This window comes from Alosa sapidissima, chromosome 1 (genome assembly GCF_018492685.1).
Source record: "Alosa sapidissima isolate fAloSap1 chromosome 1, fAloSap1.pri, whole genome shotgun sequence".
Taxonomy (NCBI): domain Eukaryota; kingdom Metazoa; phylum Chordata; class Actinopteri; order Clupeiformes; family Clupeidae; genus Alosa; species Alosa sapidissima.
Genome location: NC_055957.1, coordinates 46888458 through 46902225, shown reverse-complemented (window position 1 = coordinate 46902225; position 13768 = coordinate 46888458). Strand labels below are relative to the sequence as shown.

The following is a 13768-nucleotide window of genomic DNA, read 5'->3' as shown; positions in this document are numbered from 1 at the left end:
TATATAATAATACTGTACACCGAACAACAGGCTTGACCCCTCATTTTATAGTCTTTGGGCACCATGCACGCTTACCAGTAGACTAGGCCCATGGCATTACTGTGCAGGGGGATGTCCGCCCCACAAATGGCTGGGTCAGACACCAACATGAGATCTTGCAAAGGGTCTATCGCCTGGCTCAGAAACACACCCAGCGACAACAAGGACGGGATAAGGAGCGTTATGACTGACGGGCCCGAGCACTAGACCTCCTTCCAGGTGAGCGTGTGTTGCTACACTTCCGGATGTGAGCCCAAGGCAAGCTGGGATCCCATTGGCTCCCCACACCCTTCTCTATGGTGGAAAGAATAGACCCTGACCGACCTGTGTATATCATTAGGCCGGAGGGGAGAGAGGGACCTACCAGAACAGCGCACCGCAATAACTTAAAACCCTGCCCGGTGACATTCCCCCAGGAGCCACCAACAGAACAGCGAAGATCTCTACAGCAGGTCCCTGTCCAACCTAACTCGAACAGAGGGCAGAGGAGGACCTATTGGCCATTAACCTTATATGCCCGACGTCATGTGCCCCCAAGAGAACCTGAGCTTCTGGAAGTTCCTGTGGAGGCCTCTCCAAACAGAATGGACAGTCCCACGCAGGATCTACCAACCCGTGCTGATCCTGCGCCGTCCAGACCCCAGGTTGCTGCCACCCTCTATGGTCCTAACGATTCAGAGCCTTTGCGTCGCTCGGTACGCACTATTCAAAGTAATAAACCAGACCGGTATAGTCCATGATAGTCAGGACGACTATGCTTAAAGTAGGGGGGAAATGTCAGCCTAACAGGAATAGCTGTGGGACAAGCATTGTGTTGGGGTGATGTCTAATTGCAGTGCTCACATTTACTGGACTGATAGATTGCTGTGATTCTTATGATTATATTCACTGTGTGACTGGTTGTAGTGCTCACGTATATTTGCTGTGATCCTTTTGATTGTCTGCACCATGTGATGGAAGATTGCTATTACCCAGACTGTTTCCTACCGAGGCTCTCAACTAACTCTTAATTGCTTGACGTGGACAATTATACTGACTATTATTACCCAGCCTATCCACGATCGCAACAGACAGCGAGGAGGAGTATAAAAAGAGGTGGTACAGCACTTACAGAACAAACGGCGGGGAGACGGACGGCACATCGGCCTTGGAGACGCAGCTAAATCCAAGGGGGAAGACGCGAATTACGGACGAGCCAACTACCTGGGCCACGAAGATCCGATTCCAAACAGCAATCAACGCTCACTATATCCACCTAAAGGGACGTAAGTCTGCCTGCTCGCGTGGTTGAACTTGTTTGAATGACCCGCGGTGTCCTGATCCCTTGCCTCTTTGCTGTTCGAGGTGTGCTGGTTGCCGGTTCCGGGTTGCTGACGACGTCACTGGGAATTCCGGGGGAACCCCTATCGTCACACGGAGGCGCGGCCGATGACGTCACACACCGTAGTTCCTGACCGGGAAGTCAATTGAAAGCTAGAGACTGTTTCTCCGTCTACCACACCCAGATCGTCTCAGCTTAAGCTTGAACTGTGAACTTTAACTCACTACTTTTAACTAGTTTTAATCTTACAACTATTTATTAAAAATAAAGCAACTTGTATTTTTTATACTAAAATTTGTTGTGAGCTTGTGTGTCCTGGGCATTGGTAAAAGGTTATGGGGAGGAGTGTCTGAGCAAAAGTTACCAGTTATACGGCCATAAGGCGGACACATACACCACTAGTACGTTTTAATTCCAAACACATCAACAGTTAAAAGCCAACATGCATGTGTACCAATTACACTGCCACCTACAGTCTTCTGTTTGGTGTTTCGCTATCGCTATTTAGCGAAAAAAAAAAAAAAGCGCTATTTCAATTGGCTGTGACGGATGAATGCTTTTGAATAAGGCTTCAAAAAGCAAGGCTGATGATGAACATGCACTCTGAGGTTAATGTCCACCCATAAATGTCTGGTGATGTCACTTCTGCTACACACTCTGTGCAAATAGTAGGGGAAAATTGTAAAAATCCATCCAATAGTCATTTTAGTGTGTGTGTGTGTGTGTCCATAAGACTTTGGTTTATCTCTTTAGTTATTTAGATACATATGTGTATTGAAACTAAATATCAACATTAACTGCATTGACTTGACTCAACATGAAGAAACAACACATGATAGAAACCTCTAGCTGTTGTAAGTGTTCAATTAAAGAAATATGAGCCTGGGAGCAGGCAGTGCCACGGAGGAATAAATCACTAGCCCTGCTGCATACTAATCTGGCTCGCATGTTGCTCAGCAAATTAAAACAGCTTGCTTAACTGACACCTTAGGCCATCTACCTCAGAAGTGCTTGGAGACTACTCCCTCGACTCCACCAGGGTCAATCACTCATGCCATTCACATGAAATTACACATTCCACCCGGGCATGTAAACATCGTTCAGTTCAATAGAAAGATATGGACGCTCTGGCTATTAAAAGGTTTTGTGGAGAATTGGATATACTGTCTTCACCACTCTGATGATTATCATTGATTTCCTTTTTTTCTGCAATGGAGTCATTGTGAAAGTAAACAGAGTAAATCATAAAAGCCCATATGGGCCATGACAGACCAGAATAATGTTTATTGCGGTTTCCAAGACAAGGAAATCTATGAGACTTTGATCTAACTACTGGGCCTATTTAAAACCATTTATATGATTTGGCGTAGCATACCATTCCACTCTCTATTACTTCACATGGTATACCAAAGAGAGAAAAAAAAATCATAAAACTGTAAACATCCTGTCGGAAGCCATTACACTAACAAGTGCCAATCATGCACCACACACAGTTTGTATTGCATCAGGATACATCAGGCTGGATATGACAAATATTTGTCTAAAAAGTCACGGGTATTACAGATGAACAACAAATTATGCATTTGCGCTCTGTGTCTGTCATAGGGCACTAATGCTGCTTTGGAGTGGAGCAGATTCTCACCGCCTGCAGGCCCCCAAAGCCGTCCACAGTGCTGGAGTTGCCATGACAAATAAACATGGCAGAGTGAGTTTAAACCCCCCCACACACACACACACACACAGTGAATTCACCTGCCTCTCAAGAGCGAGGCCAACATGGCGCTAAATGCAAAAATAAACTCCATCAACAGGGAGGCGATGTCCCTGACCTGCTGGCGACCTTTCATTAGAAGTGTTTATTTAAATGTGCGAGGAGAAGAGGCTAAGTGGCTTGTTTCCCAGCTCTCCCTTTTTGTTAGCATTTCACACCAGGACTACTGCTTACCTTCCCACCCTACCCTGCCGTGCCTCTCTTTAAGCCCAAATTGGCTCATTAATCGAGCATCAGCTTTGAAAAGAGACCAGAAATAACTTGTCCAGACCCCCTACCCCCCATCACACCACACGGGCACACACAGACATACACCATCACCAACTGCCAATGACTATCCCATTAATAGAAACTCTCCCTAGTGAAATCTCAGATGATCTTATTTTTATATATAATATTTTATTTATTTATTTACAGCCAGTGCCCAGTTTGCAATTAGATCAAACTAAACTTGAGCTGTCTTGTTAGCTGTGACTTTCTCAACTTATCCTCAAGTGACAAAGATAGCACAGGCGTGGTGCAAAACACCATTTTACCCTCACTGCAACAAAACACCTCTGTGAAGGCCTCTGTGTTGTGCTTTTGGTAGCAGTACTCAGAAGGCACAAAATGTAATTTGCTGCCTCTGACATTATAACAAGGCAGAAGATGGCAGCCATGTTTGTTGTTGTACATTTATTTATTAAATATTACATATTCTTCTACAATCGTTTGAGCTGAGCTAGACTGTGGGAGCAGGACACAAAACCACAGTCCATGACACAGAGTGCCTGGCAGATCAGTCCATGACACAGAGTGCCTGGCAGATCTTTCATTTGGTGGCGAGTGCTCCCCACTTTGGCTTTACAAAGCAGGGATCGCTGAGCTGTATTAATGGCATACTGCCCTCTGTGCACACACACACACACATACGCGTATGCACGTACACACACACACACACTCATATGCACGCACGCGCACACATACACACACACACACACACACACGTGTACGCACACACACACACATATTCTCTTCCTCTCTCACACACACACACTCACACAAATGTTCTCTCTTTTTTACACACACACACACATTCTCTCTCTCTCACACACACACACACACACACACACACACACACACACAGGATAGCACCCTATTATAAAAGACTGTGCCTGCTGTTAGAAGGAGCGAGCTGAAGGACTGTGGGAATGGAACTATAATAATATAGATCTACCATACACCGGCCGGACTAATCTGCCAATTTAAGCCTCAACGAGCCAAAGGGAAGCAATCCAGAAGATTGATTTCAAATGCATGCAGCCTCTTCTCCTCTTCTTCACAGACTTGGAAATAAACTGCTGTGTGTGTGTGTGTTTCTGTTAGTATTTTTTTTCATTATTATTATAGCAGACTTGAACGAGTTGCTAGAGGGTGAGCACATCAATTCAGCAGCATGGCTGACTCTGATCTGAGCAGAATCGAAGCGCTTCTTTTTTTTGTGTGTGTGGGGGGAGCAAGAATATTGGGGACGGCGAAGAAGAGGAGAAGAGCGTAGCAGAGCGCTGAGGATGTGAGGTTAAGCAGACAAGAAAGTAGAGAAGAGGGTCTGTGCTGGCCTTCAGGCCACTCCATTGATCCTGTCACTCAGGGAAGAAGCAGCTGCTTGGTCCATGTGTGTGCATGTGTGCGTGTGTGTGTGTGAGTGGGTTAGAGAGAGTTCCACGACTGAGTCAGCATGTCAGTGCATTTGATCTGAGACGCTCACAATCTTGGTTGCAGCGGAGTTTAATGAAGGCCACATATTATATATATATCTATATATATAAATATATAAATAATATACCCATCCTCCAACTGTAGTTGTTTCAGAACAAACTAAAACAAACTGTATCAGAAAAGCATTCACAGTTGTCGGCCTCCCAGTGCAGTGTGCCACAGCCTTCGTGTCGATTCATTTCAGGTCACAAGACCCCTCATTTAGGTCACATGTGGGGGGGGGGGGGGGTGTACGTGCTCTGGGTCGCCGTGAGCTAAAGCTAGAGAATGGGTAGTAGGCCAAGTGTTAGGGTGCGGTGGAGACAGCGTCTGTGTGGGTTTGGGTGCATGCCTGTGTGTTTGGCGGGGACACGAGAGGGCCAGAGAGAACAATGTGACATTGTTGAATCTCTCGGGAGCCCAGGGTGGAGGTTTACAGAGATGGGAGGTTAACAGGAGGGCCAGGGTGAGAGTGTAGAGTACAGACAAATGCTTTTCTATGTGTGTGTGTTTGTTGTTTGTTTCTCTCTCCCACACACACGCAGTCATATGGTCATATGGTCCATACACAGACACACACATACTTTCTGTCCCGGTCATCTACACACACTCTCTCTATTTCATTGTAAATACTCACCCATCATGGTCCATCAGGCACACTTCCTCTCTTCGCATTTTTCTGCTTGTCAGTGGTGCCCTGAGGGAGTGGAAGGTGGGCAGTCTTTCTCTGTCGCTCAGGTCAATACTAATACCGTCCTGCAGGCCAGCCACGGAAGCCTCACAGCGGAATGGGACACAGCTGTTCAGGCACCCCACTGAGCTGGTCGCTCCGACTTCCCAGTGCCTGTGGCCCTCTGGCAACATGAACAGGACAGAAGCCCTTCTCTGTTTATTCACTCTCAACAGTGTGTGTGTGTGTGTGTGTGAGTGAGAGAGAGAGCGAGAGAGCGAGCAAGCGAGAATGTGGGATCCACGGGTATGCATGGGCTGATAAGATATACTGTACAGGATGTGATGTTATCTGAGCTGGTGGTGAGGATTGGATACATGCATGTTTGGTTCTCTTACACTTTCCTCTGCATGCTTTTCTACTGAGTGCAGGTTAAATATATAAAATATAATATATATATATATATATATTTCCATTTGATTGTGTACAAATACAGTATCTTTATGTATGTCTTCATTTATAGTAGCCTATGAGCCTTGTGATCATATTTGGCATGGCTGGGGCACCACAGAACTTAATCCTGTGCCAGAGTGTTACAGTCGAGAGAACACAGGGTGGTATGGCAAACCTACCCCACATAAGACCGCATGCAGTGTGTGTGTGTTGAAGGGGGCATGTTCAGATTTAAAAAGCACCATACTAAACTCAAACAAGTCAACAGAAAGCCACTGAGAGAATATATACTCAAAAATAACTGCATCAAAAGAGGGACATGCACATGGTCTGTCCCACTGGCTCATTCATTCCTAATGGGCCGTCTGACTGGACGGGACGGTCATGTTTCCCCCACAGTACTACACACAGCTTCTGCACTGTTCTGTGCCAAGCCTTTCGCACTGCTTTCCCCCCTAGGCCTGCTGGAGAAGGATGTGTGTTTTGGCTGTGATTCAGAAGAAGTCAAGCTCCAAATAGAAGCAGGTGCGTGTTGTGTGTGCGCGCACACACACACACACACACACACACACACACACACACACACACACACACACACACACAAATGAATCTCATACAACAGTATGGCTTGTATATATAGATATAATATATATAGAGAGATATACTTTCATATATTTTCAGGATTTCAACAAGTTGTAAACACCACTTTCGCAGGAAAGGCACAGTAAAGCCAGACTCAGCTGTACTCTCAAAACAAACCGATGGTACAAAAAGCCATTAAATTAGAATTCACATGAAATCTCCTCTGCTCATTTCCCAGGGTGAGTCTGAGATCAACTCAGTAGGGGGGGAAACCAAACTCAATATGCAAAGAATGGAAGCATCACATTGAACAAAGGAGAAATAAAACTAAATGCAAAGACTTTAGCTTAGCTGAACATACGTGAAAGAAATATTCTTTTTTTCCCTTAACCTAACAGAAAGATATCCTGTAAAACACATTTCAATGAGGGTTTCTGAATGAGCTTCAATGGGGCAACCTTACAAGAACATAAACACAGCAGTACAAATGTCACATTCTAAACTCAAACATTAGGGGGACCTGAGGTGTAACTCAAATCACTACTGGTCCAGCATGTTTACCATTCTGTCTCCAAGTAAGCACGGGGAGAGTAACAGATGGTCTACTCACCAAGAGAATTATGAAATATTCCCTTTAAACATCATTCACTGACACAAACAAAAACAAGTATGTGTGGATGGGATGGGATGGAGTGGTATTCTTTGGTAGTCAGTGGATGTCCATTCTTGCACACCTGGTGGTTCTCAGGGGTCGGTGCAGTTCTGCTGTGTACATGTCATTAGGTACCCTTGACATTTGGAGTGCCAGAGCATGTAAACCGCTATTACATACACCGCATGATACAGCAAACAGGCAGAATGAAAAAGCCAGAAAGACTGGCTTCAGAGGTCGAGCCAACTTCCCACAATACACCACACAACACACACACAAAGCCCAGAGATTTAAAATATTAATACCAAATGGGCATTGTGTTCACGAGTAGCCTTGACTGATGGATTTGTGTGTGTGTGTGTGTGTGTGCGCGCGCGTCTGTGTGGGATTGTCTGTCATACTAGAACTACCCCGTGCTGTCCTATAGACCTGTGTCACAAGCGTCACAAGCCCCCAGCATGCACCCTCCCACATATCGATCGCTGCATCCATCACACACACACAGCTGTCGGGTCTGTTGTCCTTCTGACCGGCCTTTATCACCGCACATCCCCTTCCCACCAACCGGCGCACGGGACGTCGCCCCGTTTATAATTATCTCTGATGAGAAGCACAGAGCGCCCATGCCCACACCCACGGTGATCAGTTCAGTCTGATAGAGAGGCGGTGGGGGGAAAGCCAAAGCAGGAAAGGGAGGATTAGTCCACCACCCCCCCCCCATCCTCCCCCAACCCCTCGCCCCCCTGTACTACCTCAGCCCACTGTTGCTGGGCTGTGTGTGCTGCGTGAGGTAATCGCGGAGGTCCTTGGCGGCCTGGAAGCGGCCGTACTGTCTGGTGGGTTTGGCGCACTCGTCCAGCAGGGCTTCCAGGACCCCGCTGCTGACCACGTCGGCCGGGGGGTCGTGTAGGAGGCCGCCCGTGGCCCCGCGCCAGGTGGCGTGGCGCGAGAGCAGGTTCTGGCACACGGCGTAGTAGTTGTGGTCCACGGTGACCCGTGAGCACAGGATGTCCTTGGAGAAGGAGAGGCAGGTCTCTTTGTCGCATTCTTCAGCGCGACTTTCATACCAGACGTCGTAATTCTCTGGTTTATCTGCATACAGAGAAAGGGAGAGAGGAAGAGACCATGATGTGTTATTGTTTTTGATAAAATCCAGTCTTTTCAAATGACTTACTGTAGGCCACATCCAGTGTTATTGTGTAACAATTCAATCGGTGTTATTCATATAGATTTGCCTCAGCAATTGATTGTTCTGCTCTACAATAATGTGGTCTTGCAGAGATAAGTGCACAAAATCTACAGAACATCGATTGAAAACACACACACGGGTAGAGGTGTGAAGTCTACTGCGCCCCCCCCCCCCCCCCAAAAAAAAAAATCTACCACAAAACCACTTCCCCTCTGGGCCTTCTCTCCATCTCAACCATGCGCGCACACACACACACACACACACACACACACACACGAGCAATGACCTATTTTGAAGTGTGCCGTCTGCCGAAAGCAGCGGAGCAAAGAACATAACCTCCAGTTTCTTCCTTTAGTGTACTAATGGAGCGGACTGCTCACTGCATTCAGGAGATCAAGTGGAATCAAAGCCTCAAGACTGAGCTTCAGAAGCAGTTAAGGTGAGGCCAAGTCTATTCATCACTAACAAATCAAGTGCTCCCACTCATTCAATCAATACCAGAGAGAGAGAGAGAAAAAAACAAAATAAGAAATACAGAGTGCAAGTGCTTGCTATACTGAAAGATATATGCAGAAAGAAAGAAAGAAAGAAATTTAGACCTCAGAATATCAGAGGAGGGTGAAAAAGGTAGATGGTTTGGAATCGTCATGACAAACAGGCAGGAAGAGTGTCCCGTTCATCAGCACAAACTATATTCGGTCACTGGGCCATAAATAGTGACAGATCCGCTTTCCCAGTCATTTGACACAAGTCAATGGCATGCCAATAACTAATTAGAGAAAATGAAGTCACCACTCTGCCAATCAATCCCTGCACAGCCAATTATGAGGGGGCTAGACAGAGCACCATAGCGCAGCACTTCCGCACAGGCCACACTTTAAGCCCCATAGTGACCAGCGTGGCACCACGGAGTACATCTGGTGTGTTACAGACCCAAGTGTTTTACAGAGAGGAGCTGACACTGCAGATGTCGTGTTGAATGGATGGCGGAGTAAAACAGAGAGAGCATATTTCTGCAGTGCAGGAAAAGAGAGAGAGAGAGAGAGAGAAGTGGTATTTGGCTCATGTATCTGTGACCTAAAATTTTGAACTGATATAAAAAGACACCAACCTCAAACTGAAAGAGGGTATATACTGGATGATTTGGAGCAAGCGCGCACACACACACACACTATGTCTTCAGTATCAAAAGTAAGCATTATTATTCATATCACACACGCTCAGGTAAAATGACTCACAATTCTATCACCTTACACTAACTTACTTCTAAGTTGAAGAGTTGGGTATTATTCTTCCCCATTTTGCCACAAAGGGAGCTGGAAAGGCCCTTTCATAAATACCTTTAGCGGCTCACCTGTGGTTTCCTTTTAAGGTGCCAGTGAGGTGCACTTAAAGTGGAGAGCATGGAGCTATGAAATTCAGTACCAAGCCTAGCGGGAACTACCACAGAGATTGGACCTACAGCAGAGCGCTCCCTGAGAATACTAAAAGAATGGCATTTTGGGTAACACAGAACTGCTTATAATAAATCAAGTGTCAGTAATCGTGAACTGGCATCAGAAACTAAATGAAAGGACAAGTCTCACCTAATGGCCACCTTACACCAAACAACTTTGACAAGATTTGGGAACGATTCTTGAAAGATTGGAGTCTTTTGAGTAAAGCTTGAATGGGGGGCATTAGTTAAAAGACTACAATCTTTCAAGAATCTTTCCCAAATCTTGTCAAAGTTGTTTGGTGTAAGGTGGCCATTAGTCATTTAGATGTTTATGAAACCCTTTATGAACCCTTGTTAAGATAGAATTAGCCATGTATAGCCATTATATAACCCATATAACCCTGAGCCTCCAACTTACTTTGCTTGATGAGTCTCTTGTCAGCCACGATGACATTCTCCGCATCCACCACTATGACTTTTCCATCTCGCGGGCCCACAGCAAAGTTGTCGAAGCTGACGTCCAGCAGGTAGAGTGCAAAGTCGAAGTCGTTGTTGGTGAGCTGCTCGGCGATGTCCATGAGCTGCTTGGCCAGGTCTAGGCGCTTCTCCCACGGGGCATTGTAGAAGCTCCAGAGCTCCTCGCCCACGTAGTTCTCCGCCACCATCCGCCCGCACGCACCCAGGTACTTGGCGAAGGGCCAGCCCTCGTCAGATGGGAAACTCTGAGTGAGAGTGAGAGAGAGAGAGAGATGAAAGAGTAACATGATCAGAGGAGATGGATGGCCCCAATTATCCCAAGGGCTCGTCGAACTCAAGAAATCTCCCCTTTCTTACAGGAGCATATGGGGGAAAGAGGCGAAAACATAAAGTTGAAAAGAAAAAAAGAAAAACAAAACAAAACAAAACATGACAGAGATTGATACACACAAAAACGCCACTGTGTAGGTAATATCCACATTCTGCAGTAAACGGCTCAAATATTAATGCTTTGTAGTTCCACAGGGTTTTGATATCTGACTTACTGGAATGCTACTATTCTCACTAATACTCAGCCGCTCACAGGCAAATGCAATTAAATTAAAGATTAAAGGCGAAATTAATAAAACCATGAAAAAAAATGAATGGGTGATTTCTCAGACTAACAAGCCTGGGATGGAAAATGACTGTGGTGAGAAGGAGAGAGTGGAGTCTGTCCTGAAGAATAGCTTCACTGTGTTCTTGCCTACTCGGCCAACAGAAGAAAAATCAACCTTGACAAAGTTTTTTAAGCACAGTGGATATCTGATAGCCCCATTTCAAGTGGAGTCATTAAAAATGAATGGATAGCTATTTAATATTTCATAAAATGACTCCAATAATTCAGGACACAACACATACAAGCACAGGCACTCAGGCACGCTCACACACAAGCATAGAGTATGCATGAGATGGCTAAGGAAACGGACACGGCTACCCACACACTTCCGACAGTGCCAAGTTAAGTAGGGCTGCGATGTGCTTATGCATGACAACCCACAGACAGCCCTACATCGTGGCTCTGCTAAAAGCTCCAGAATTACAAGGTCATCTGACAAAAGGCTCCTAAATGGCCCAGGACACTCTGTGGAGATGGGAAGCAGGCTGGCAACCACACACTGGCAGAGAAGGGAAACGTCATGCTCCCATCTCTGCTGATGCACACAATAAGAGGCTAAGGCCGGTGATGGGCCATGTGTCTATTTATACTGCATGTCTGCTTAATAATGTGACAAAGAGTGGTGAACAACCCATTCAAACATCAATTTCCTCACTTTTTACCACAGAGCTGTAGACATTGCATCGGTGCTGCTGCAACTTCAAGTGCAGACAGACAGACAGACACTACCGATAAACCTGCTTTTCAGCTTAGTTCAAACTGCACCGTCAACCTCCCACCAAGACCCTGAAATGTTTTCTAAACCATGGCACACACTACTGCATATTCAGCATTATTGTAGATTCAACACTAGCCTTGGGTAAACAAACAAACAAAAAAGTCCATTCAAAAACATCCCCAAGGTAAAAAGAAAACCTATGATTTTAATTTAAAAAAGGACCCCATTTCAACCAAGTACTATTCACCAACATGAGTGCACTTGATCTTAAAAAGCTGCTACTACGGAGCCTATATATATTTTAGAAGTATTTTGAGTCGAAGTGTAGGTGTTACTTCGGAGTCTGGAACTTTGGAGAATTTCATGACGTTAATGAGCTCCTCTGGCACTCTAGGCACTTAATGAGGAAAAACAGTTGCCGTTTAATTAGTAAAACATTTAACTTTCAGTGCTAACCTTTCTACCACACAAATTAAACACCCTGCTCAAATCAATGCGGTTAACTCTGTGCTATATATATATGGGGCTTGTCCTATGGCTCAGTGCCATATTCTTTGACCTTCAACTTAGCATAATATAAACATCCTCTAAATGCAGGAACACACCAGTGTCACTAGTTTGCTGGCAACACATACTGGTTCCAATCGGAAATACAGGAAACTCGATCCAAGCAACACGCACGGGGGGGTCGAATTCATCTAGCAGCAGCAGCTCCATTGGAAGGTCAACATACAAAAATGAGCAAACAAGCCAGCCAGAGCTTAAGTCAACGAGGATGCCTGAAGTCCATTTCCCTTGTTTACTTTCCATACCACTAAGGCAGCCTTGGAGGTGAACTTATAAACAACCTTCCGGTCACTTTTAAATAAATAAATAAATAAATAAATAAATAAATAATCAATCTCTGTTACTATGGCATTTGGTGCCCATCAAGTCAAAAGGGAAGACCAGAGGAAAGCGCCTGAGGTATTTTAACATAGTGAATTCCCTGTCAGGTAAGGCAGGGAGCTTGGCCAGCTTTGTGACCTGAAAGAGATTAATGGCTTGATGGACTTGTCGTCGTCGTCGTCGTCGTCCCCCCCCCCCCCACCACCACCACCACCACCACCACCACCCTCAGGCTCGGCCCGTACTATTCTCAGCCTGACTGAGCAGATGGGCCATGCTTTCAAAGAGGGGGGGGGGGGGAGTACGAGTAATGCATTCACATGGTTAACAGGCACCCACTCCTGAAGTAGACCGTACAGTGATTGTACACAAAACCTGTGTCACAGAGAGTAGAGAGTATGAGGGTTAAAGTAAATGGCATAGGATAAAAAAAAAACATTGAAGTAAACATTCTGATAAAATGGACAGCATTAAGATTCTTGTCACACGGTGCACTAGCAATCTAAGCAACCCTTCCCTTCTCATGAGATAGCCCCCCTTCAGCCTGGAGCAAAGTAGCCAGCCCCTGCCCTCTACACGACTCGGCAAACAAAAAGGAACAACAAATTGTTTTTCCATCGACACTAAAAATACATGGCCACAAAAGCTGGAAGCTAGCAATTCAGGAAGCATGCTGTGAGGAGAATGGAATGACCTCTGCGCTAAACAAAAGTTGATATGCTGTCATTGTCAGTAGCAAAAAGCTTCCTCAGGGCATTGTGCTCAAGTGTCAAAAGACCTTAGTAAGAGGGAATACAGTTAATCACTCAAACCAGAGAAATAGGATTTGTTTTCGGTCTCAAACACTTCAGTCACAAACTGAAATGTCAGGTTTGGTTTCCCCCGAATGAGACTGAATTCACTGATGATTTGTGATGGACTGCCCTGGACAAGCACCTTTTTAGCTCCTCTCATGGCTAACTTGAAAAGAAAACCATGAGGCTTCAGAGGGCAAGGCCTTAGATCACCATTAAGCATTGCATAAACAAATATCAATGACTCAGGACACCATCAATCAGTGATTGCACTGAGTGGCTGAGCTGCCCTGCTCTTTCATTACGCTGATGGGATCACTGTGCAGGCTGCGTGATGGGCTTTGGGGGGGGAGTGGGCTGACACAAACAGGGCTAATCACA

General features: G+C 45.6%; 1 protein-coding gene across 3 annotated transcripts in view; it reads right to left on the bottom strand.

Moving 5' to 3' along the window:
- Window positions 1-6615: 6615 nt before the first annotated feature.
- dipk2aa (divergent protein kinase domain 2Aa) overlaps window positions 6616-13768 on the bottom strand; it is a 28250-nt gene continuing 21097 nt past the window's right edge. For all 3 annotated transcript variants that reach the window (XM_042090784.1, XM_042090776.1, XM_042090795.1), the window contains 2 exons: window positions 10271-10574; window positions 6616-8317 (listed from right to left, as the gene is read on the bottom strand). In XM_042090784.1, coding sequence (XP_041946718.1) covers window positions 7974-8317; window positions 10271-10574 — 648 coding nt within the window. In that variant the 3' untranslated portion in view covers window positions 6616-7973. The remainder of the gene's footprint in view (window positions 8318-10270; window positions 10575-13768) is intronic.